Genomic DNA, 9536 nt, shown 5'->3' on the forward strand with positions numbered 1-9536 from the left:
ATCTGCTATCATTTCAGTGGAAGAGAATAAATATCACAATTTTTTGTGAATGACGAGGTATTCGATTTACGGAAGTTTGTAGTTTATTTACGGATAAAAATAAATAAATAATATTTACGCATGCAACATGACAGCAGCAGACGTGATGATATTTTTCTATCAAGCTTTAGGCCGTGTTGTAAATAGTTTAGCTCAAAAGTTTACAGCGGGTACGTCATACGTCATCGGATACGATGATACGATTGGCTGTGGCTACGTGCAGTAGCGCCCAATAAACAGCTATTGAAATCATAAAAATAACCATATCAGCCTGTAACACGTCATTTAAGAGGAGACGCTGCAGTCCCTTTTACTCACATGTGTAGGGCTAGAAATTAGCAAAGCGTGGACTTTTTTCAATGGCACTTATCTGTTTTTGCAAATTAACTCTTCAGATGCACTATAGTAATTAGTGTACTGCAGAGGGATTTTGAAACATTATATACTTTGCTTTCAAACCTATTTAGTTTTGAAATTACATGTCACAATCTCACTTTTAATTTCGGTCTGTTAATAAAACTATTTTCCAAACTGTGCCTTTGTGGTTGAGAGTCTGGTAGCCTATTACATGAACAAATCACTGGAATTGACTTTTGGTAAATGATTAAATTACATGACCTGCTATAACCTTGAGTCTGTCGCTCTAAAACCAAAAAATTTAGGAGTAATCGTGGACTCATGCACTGTATCAAAGCACGAACATCAGCAGCTTTTTATCATCTGAAAAAGATCGCTAAGATCAGAGGAATATCAATCAATCAATCAAAGTTTATTTGTATAGCACCTTACAACAACACAAGGAAGACCAAAGTGCTTCACAGACAGATAAAACAATATTAAAAAAATCAATCAATCAAATAAGCGCGATCTAAGTCTTAAAAGCTAGTTTGAAGAGATGTGTCTTCAATCTAGACTTAAAGAGGGACAGTTCTGTGAGAACACGCAGACTGAGGGGCAGGCTGTTCCACAGTTTTGGCGCTACAACCCTGAAAGAACGATCGCCCCACTGTTTGTACCGGGACCTGGGCACGTCCAGAACCATTTGATCGGCAGACCGGAGAGCTCTGCTGGGGCGATGTACGGTCACCAACTGTGGAGGGCTTTAAAAACAAACATTAAAATTTTGAAATCAATCCGAAAACGGACCGGGAGCCAGTGCAGGGAGGAGAGGACGGGAGTTATGTGTCTGTGTCTGGATGAACCGGTGAGAAGACGGGCTGCTGCATTCTGCACTAACTGTAACCGGTGGAGTGACGACTGTGGAAGGCCAGAGTAGAGAGCGTTGCAATAGTCCAACCGAGAACTGATAAACGCATAGTTAAACGAATAGTGTCAAAACCAGACTTAGAGAGACTTATCCATGCATTTATCTCCAGCAGGTTAGAGGACTGTAACGGCCTGCTCACTGGCCTCTCCAAACAAGCTGTTAGATATCTGCAGTACGTCCAGAACGCTGCTGCTCGAGTCCTGTCAAGAACCAGGAAATACGACCATATTAGTCCAGTGCTCCGGTCTCTGCACTGGCCTCCTGTCACTCAGAGAATAGACTTTAGAACACCTCTGCTTGTGTACAAGTCTTTTCATGGTTTAGCACCAAAGTACATCTCTGACATGTTACGGCCGTATGAACCATCTCGGGCCCTGAGAACCTCAGGTCAGGTCTCCTGGTGGTTCCCAGAGTCAATAACAAACACGGTGAGGCTGCGTTTCAGTTTCATGCAGCTAAAATCTGGAACAGTCTTCATGAGGATGTGAGACAGGCCTCAACTCTGACAATGTTCAAATCCAGGCTGAAAACAGTTCTTTTTGCCCATGCATATGACTGAAAGTATTTTATCTGCTATCTCTTCCCTCTTACTGTAATTGATTAATTTTATGCTGATGTTCTTATTGATTCGATTTGTTTTCTTGTAATTTTATGCAACTGTGAAGCACTTTGAATTCCCTTGTGTATGAATGGGCTCTAAAAATAAACTTGCCTTGCCTTGCCTATAGGGCTCGTTGGCGTCTTCTCTCTAGTGCTCAGAGAAGAACCTGGACACTACATCGTGTTCCATAGAGGATGTTCTCAGTTTTCTCTCCAGGGAATCACAGATTTTTCTAGTAATTTCTGCAGCAACACAACAATTCCACAGTTAATCGCAATGGCTTCAGCCAATGCAAAAGTTTCTAGTTACCACTGTGTTTTATTTCTATAAATTAATTTAGTTTCAAATGTGTTCCAGCCATTTAATAAAGTTGTTAACAATGAAATAATATGTGAGTATGTGAGTAACTCATGTAAGCAATATGTGAGTAACAGTATAGGGAACACACAGCAGCTTGATTAAAACAAATTAAAGGAGATTGTTGGTTTAAAGGCACTTTAATACTTTCTCTACTTTATCTAACAGCTCTGTTGTTGGTGTTGTGACAAAACAATTGCGGAATAAAAAATATGGTAAAATATGTATTTGTGAAAGTGTGTGGTTACGCTAATTTGGGCCGGGCTGGTCAGAGTCAGTCCAACCCTGGATATTTGGGTGCTGGGGGAGGCCCTTGGTGTGCATCAATCAATACCTGGAACCTGGACTAGCAGGGAATGATTAGGTAACATGACCTATTCCCCATTTAAGCTCTATCCCTCTATCCCACTATGCCAAGTCGCCTTTATCACTGAAGGTGTGGCTAATCAAGCTCAACTGAACTTTATATCTAATGTTTAAGCGAGCTGTTATTTCATCATTCCCTTGTCCCCGTCTGCGCTCACCATGTTTGTTTCTCTGCTGCTGCTGTGGGTATGTTTCTGCTTCTTCTTGGTTCAGTTCAGGTCTCGAAGGCCCAAAAACTTCCCTCCTGGACCCACTGCGCTGCCATTTTTGGGAAATGTACTCAATTTGAATGTGGACAACCCTTTGAAGTACTTTGAAACGGTATGTTTACTGACCAAAACAACTGTTGGATGGCTCCTGTACTTTTCAGTCTAAATATGTTACAAATATTGACCATTCATTTATTTATTTTGTCTACCTTCTTATTTCCAGTTGAGGAGGACTTATGGAAACGTCTACAGCCTGTACATAGGACACAGAGCTGCGGTGGTGGTGAGTGGGACCAAGGCTCTAAAGGAGGCTCTGGTGAACAAGGCTGTGGACTTCGCAGGACGACCTCAGGACATGTACTTCAATGCGATTGTAGAGGATAAAGGTAACTGTTAATTTAAGAACATTTTCCAAATAAAATCCATGTTAATTATTTCTACTGATACTAATGTGTACATGCAGGTGTAGCTATAGCTGATTATGGTCATAAATGGAAAGAGCACCGTCGCTTCTCCTTGATGACCATGAGAAACTTTGGTTTGGGCAAACAGTCTATGGAGCAGAGGATTCTGGGAGAGCTACAAATCACTATCAATGATCTGGAGAAAAACACAGGTAAAATTATGTCTATTTTTTGTTGCAGCTGCCCATAGTGCAACTTAATGTGGCCTCACGAAATTGGACCGAGATTTGACGTCTCCAACTTGTACCTTTGTTGCTTAGGCAAATCTCTCAATCCTCAAGTCATGTTTCATAATATGGCCTCCAATGTGATCTGCCTGGTTTTGTTTGGGAAACGATTTGACTATGAGGATGAGTTCATGAAAAAGTACGTGGCCAGTATCACTGAGGTTACCAAGATGATGAACGGACCCTGGGCTTTTGTGAGTTTCAGTATCTCCAGTGCCTCTCGTAAGTATTCATACACCTTGAACTTTTGCACATTTTGTCATGTTTACAACCCTAAACATAAAGATTTTATTTAGATTTTTTTACTGAACGTTCACACACAAGTAACAGACAACTGTGAAGTGAAAGCAAATTGATCCATGATTCCGTTATTTTTCAAAAAATAGAAAAGTGAAAAGTGGGGCGTGCATAAGTATTCATACAGCATTTTCTGAGTGCATTAAATTGCCTTTATAACATTCCGAATGACTCCAGAATGTTCACACCTTGGCCTAACGGTTAAATAGAGGCCACCTGTGTGTAATCTACTCTCAGTATAATTTCAGCTGTTCTTTTAGGCCCTCAGAGCTGTGGTCGGAGTGTATTGGTCACTGAACAGCATAATGAAGGTCAAGGAGCACCAGAGAGGTCAGGGTTAAAGCTGTGGAGAAGTTTAAAGCAGCGTTAAGTTATACAAAGATTTCCCAAGATTTAAACATCTCCTGGAGCACTGTTCAATCCATCATTCAGAAATGGAAAGAGTATAGCACCACTGCAGACTTACCAAGACATGGCTGTTCACGTAAACTAACAAACTGAACAAGGAGGACACTGGTAAGAAATGCGCCCAAGTGCCCCAAGATAACTCTGGAGGAGCTGTGAAGTCCTGCCGCTGAGCTGGGGGAATCTGGACATGGGACAACTATAAGTCGTACTCTACACAAATCTGGCCTTCATGGACGAGTGGAAGAAGAAAGCCATTATTGAAAGGAGGCCATAAGAAATCCCGTTTGAAGTTTGCTAGAAGTCATATGGAGGACACAGCTCCATGTGGAAGAAGGAGCTTTGGTCAGATGAGACAAAAATTGAACTTTTTGGCCCAAATGCAAAACGTTATGTATGGAGCAAACCTGACACTGCTCATCGTCCTGAGTGCACCATCCCCAGTGTCAAATATACGTGGGGGAGCATCATGCTGTGGGGCTGCTTTTCCTCAGCGGGGACCGGGGAGATTGTAAGAATAGTTGTGAAGATGGATGGAGCCAAATACAGAGACATTTTGGAGGAAAACCTGCTGGAGTCAGCAAGAGAACTGAGGCTGGGGCGGAGATTCACCTTCCAGCAGGACAATGACCCTAAACACAAAGATAAATCTACAATGGAATTGTTCAATAAAAACATATTAATGTGTTAGAATGGCCCAGTCAAAGTCCTGACCAAAATCCTATTGAAAATCTGTGGAATAACGTGAAAACTGCTGTTCACAAACGCTCTCCTTCTAATGTGACAGAGCTTGAGTTGTTTTTTAAAGATGAATGGGCTAAAATGTCAGTCTCTACATGTGCAAATCTTGTAGAGTCATACCCCAAAAGACTTGCTTCTGCTATTACAGCAAAATGGGGTTCCACAATGTATTCATTCATGCTGTATGAATACTTATGCATGCCCCACTTTTCACTTTTCTATTTTTTGAAAAATAACAGAATCATGTATCATTTTACTTTCACTTCACAGTTGTCTGTTACTTGTGTGTGAACGTTCAGTAAAGAAATCAAAATAAAATCTTTATGTTTAGGGTTGTAAACATGACAAAATGTGCAAAAGTTCAAGGTGTATGAATACTTTCGAGAGGCACTGTATTTGTACTTCGTTCGTATTTTTTTTGAACAAACTTTCCAAGTGGTGTATTGAACTGTTCTATCTACTTAGTTCTACCAGGCCTTGTTAAAATAATAATAAAAAGCAGTCAAACAAATAATAAGAAATCAACAAAATGCAATAAAGCATTAATTTAGTCTGATAAAACAACAACAGTTTTGCACATTTGCACTGACATCAATCTGGGACCACGGCGGTTTGAATCATTCAGGAGCTGAATGGACCAAGAACACCGCAAATCCATCAATGTTTAGTTTTGAAATAGGTATGAGTGTTTGTGTTATGTGTTGCAGCATTCCTTGTGTTTTCTGTGATCATTGCGTTGTTAAATAGTGTATTTTTTCCCAGAACCAATTTTGGTTCTGTCTGAACAATGAAGGCGGGAGCAGTTCAAGATGGATTCTCATGTCTTTGTAAACTCATAAATACTGCGAGAATTCCCAGTGACGTGGAGGATGGGTCAAAAGGAAGCGGGTACATTTCTCTTCAGAGATTTCTCTACAGAGATTAATAAAGGATAACTTAACTTAACTTAGAAGAAAGCAGCTTTTTAAAGGTAAACAAAAAGCTAGCTTATGAGCTAAAGATATATGAGACCAACAAATTCCTTCTTCTGAAACACTGAAGAGGTACCAAGAGCCCCCCACACCTGCAGCACAGTGAAGGCATCAGTCACAAGAGGAGCTACAGTAAACAAAAAAGAGACAAACAAGGAAGACTCTTCTGGCTGATGGGCGTTAAGTTAACTGGAGAATAAAACAAATGAAATGCTACACTCTTTCCAGAAGATGGTGAGGCCGGGTGCTCCGGTTTCCCCGCCTTCAAAAACATGCTAACCAGGTTGGCCCACAGTGGTGGCGCGGCTCAGTCGCAGCGGCTCAGGACTAACCTATCACCTGAACGCAATTTTGTTGTACGGTTGAACAATGACAAATAATAAGCACTCATTTGCTTACTAACTTCATAAAGGGTAGGTAGTTGACTCCCATGTAGTTGTGGGCAGTAGCACATAACAAGTGGACATTTTTAGAAAGTTTTCACAAGTGTATTAGAGACAAATAACTTTTTTTTTTCTTGCAGCTGTATGATTCGTTTCACTGGGTACGCTCCTTGCCATTACCATTCAACAAGGGTATTCAGAAAATGAGGGTGAGATTCTCAATACCGTATCTTCCAGACTATAAGTCGCACTTTTTTACATAGTTTGGTTGGGGATGCGACTCCGGTGCGACTAAAATGTTTATTTTTTTTTATTTTTTTTAAAATTCAAATGTATAATTTCACATGCCGCTAGAGGGAACTGCAGGCTAATCGACCAGCAGAAAGACAGTTAGGAGTGAGTGAGAAGCGGAGTTTGCTCTTACGCACAATGAAGAAAACAAGACAAAGCTAATCACAGGCTAAAAGCTCGATGGCCACAGCTAGAGAAACGAGTCTGCAAATGAGAGCTTGAAAAACATGCTCTTGGAAGAGGTTTGTCAATGGTGCCTAGTTCGTTGTTTATGCTTTGTGTAGCTAACCATCAATGTGTTACATACCGTATGCCTATTCAGTGTTTTTATTTTTTTATTTGTGGTTTTATTTCTTCAGTAGGCATTTTTTGGCTGGTGTGTTTTATACTCCGGAGCTACTTATAGTCCGGAAAATACGGTAAATGTTATTCCAAGTATTTGAGGTCATTGTGATGATCTTCTATGTTTGTGTCTCAGACAATAAAAAGCATGACTTCCTCTTTAATAAATGAGCATAAAATGACCAGAGTGCCAGGAGAACCTCACGATTTTGTCGACTGCTATCTGGACGAAATGGACAAGGTGGGCATTTAAGGCATAACAACAAACAAACAAGCTGCAAAAGATCTAGTTCTATGTTTCGCGTATAGTTGACTGACATAATCTAGGTGTGTACAGTGAACAAAAATGATGAATTTTACAGCGAGCTGATGACGGCACATCATTTTCTCTTGAAGAGTTGTTGTACACTTGTGTCAATCTTCACGCTGGTGGGACGGACACCACGTCCAACACACTGCTCACCGCGTTCCTCTACCTCATGACCAAGCCCCACATCCAGGGTATGACCATGAACGGATGAGTTTGGGTGTGTAATAGTTGTAGTGTCTGTATAATTGTGTTGTTCCCCAGAGCGCTGTCAGCAGGAGATCGACCGAGTGCTGGAAGGGAAGGATTCAGTCACTTTTGAAGACCGACAGAAGATGCCTTATGTCCAGGTATGTTGGGTTGTTTTAAATAATTTTGTGCACATTTAAGATTTAACTTGAAATTGTTTTAATCACTTGTTTTCTCGGGCTGTGGCGCATGAGAGCCAGAGAATCGCTGACACTGTTCCTCTCAGCGTTTTCCACTCGACCACCAAAGACACAGAGCTGATGGGGTACTCCATTCCTAAAGTAAGATTGTGTAGCTATAATAATAATAATAATAATGATATTATTATTATTATTATTATTATTATTATTATTATTATTATTATTATTATTATTATTATTATTAATAATAATAATAATAATAATAATAATAATAATGCATCGGTTTTATATGGTGCTTTTCTGGTAACTCAAAGACGATTTACATTGCATTATTCCTTCACTCCATACTTGGTAGTGTAACAACTATTGTAGCCATAGCTGCCCTGGGGTAGACTGACGAAAGCAAGGCAACCAGTCTGCGCCATCGGCCCCTCCGACCACAACCAACCCACTCACTCACGCACTACATTCGCCAGGCTTCCTGGTGTTACCAGACGGTCTCCCATCCAAGTACCGACCAGGCTGCTTCCAAGGTCTGACGGGATCGGGCATAGTAAAGGTGGTATGGCCACTATCCTATCTGTCTACCTGTCCTATCTTTCTCTAATACATCAGCTGGGTTTTTTGGTTGCTTGTTTCTCATTATGTCTGCTTTTCAAACTGGCCGGATATTTGTGTATCTACATGTCCTTGCCTCAGGTGAAGGAGTTCAAGTATCTCGGGGTCTTGTTCACGAGTGAGGGACGGATGCAGCGTGAAATCGACAGACGGATCAGTGCGGCGTCAGCAGTGATTTACCGATCGATCTACGTTCCCACTCTCACCTATAGCCATGAGATTTGAGTAATGACCGAAAGGACAAGATCGCGAATACAAGCGGCTGAAATTAGTTTCCTTCACAGAGTGACTGGGCGCACCCTTCGAGATCGGGTGAGGAGCTCAGTCCCCCCAGAACAGCTGGAGGAGGTGTGCGTGGATCGGGAAGTTTGGGCATCTCTGCTGAGACTGCTGCCCCCGCGACCCGGCCCCGGATAAAGCGGAAGAAAATGGATGGATGGATACATGTGGAAGTACCCTAAAATGTGTCTGTTTTTGTCCCAGGGCACAATAGTCATCCCTAACCTGTCATCAGCGCTCAGTGAGGAGGGGCAGTGGAAGTTTCCTCATGAATTCAACCCTGAAAACTTTCTCAACCACAAAGGGGAGTTTGTCAAACCACAAGCCTTCCAGCCTTTCTCTGCAGGTACAGTATAAATACAGAATCATAACATCAAAGTCATGGTAAATGATCTTTCCTTTTTTCAAACCATGAAAGCTAAGTAGTATAAATATTTAACTGCTGCCCCATAACTGTTTTTAGTTCTCACAATATCTTCTGCACCACCTGATTGCTCACTGGAATTGATTCAATTAACTATATTAAAACAAATTATGCTGAATGTGACTCTTACGTCAGCCCAACCTATTTGTGCTTATTATGCTTATTATGCATTGTTCTGCTGCATCGGATTGAGTACACTATTTTTGATCTTCCTCGGAGCCTCCTTAACTAAATGTCATCCCACCTATGTCCATCCCCGACGGGCATGCTCCATTATCTTACCTGCAAATCTGCTAATCCCACTGATCCCCATCCAACTTTTTAATGGTTTCACATGTTTTATCCAGGTCCACGTGTGTGTCCGGGAGAAGGCTTGGCCCGTATGGAGCTCTTCCTCATCCTGGTGACTCTGCTGAGGAAGTTCAGGTTCATTTGGCCTGAGGACGCTGGAGAGCCAGACTATGAGCTGGTGTTTGGCATCACTGTGGCGCCTAAACCTTACAATATGAAAGTGGAGCTCAGGACCACATAGTGTAGAATCAGTGCACTCTACTGTTGA

The 9536-nt window shown here is 41.4% G+C and overlaps 1 protein-coding gene across 1 annotated transcript; it reads left to right on the forward strand.

Annotated features, from left to right (window-relative positions):
• The first annotated feature begins 2780 nt into the window (after positions 1-2780).
• Positions 2781-9536, forward strand: LOC306971103 (cytochrome P450 2F3-like). Its single transcript, XM_079567248.1, has 11 exons — positions 2781-2951; positions 3063-3225; positions 3303-3455; positions 3564-3724; positions 6468-6536; positions 7097-7201; positions 7323-7461; positions 7532-7617; positions 7696-7797; positions 8758-8899; positions 9325-9536. Exons 1-11 carry the CDS (start codon positions 2790-2792, stop codon positions 9507-9509), a joined length of 1467 nt encoding a protein of 488 aa, XP_079423374.1. The 5' UTR covers positions 2781-2789; the 3' UTR covers positions 9510-9536.

Source organism: Gobius niger (genome assembly GCF_951799975.1).
Source record: "Gobius niger genome assembly, chromosome: 12".
NCBI classification, from domain to species: Eukaryota; Metazoa; Chordata; class Actinopteri; order Gobiiformes; family Gobiidae; genus Gobius; species Gobius niger.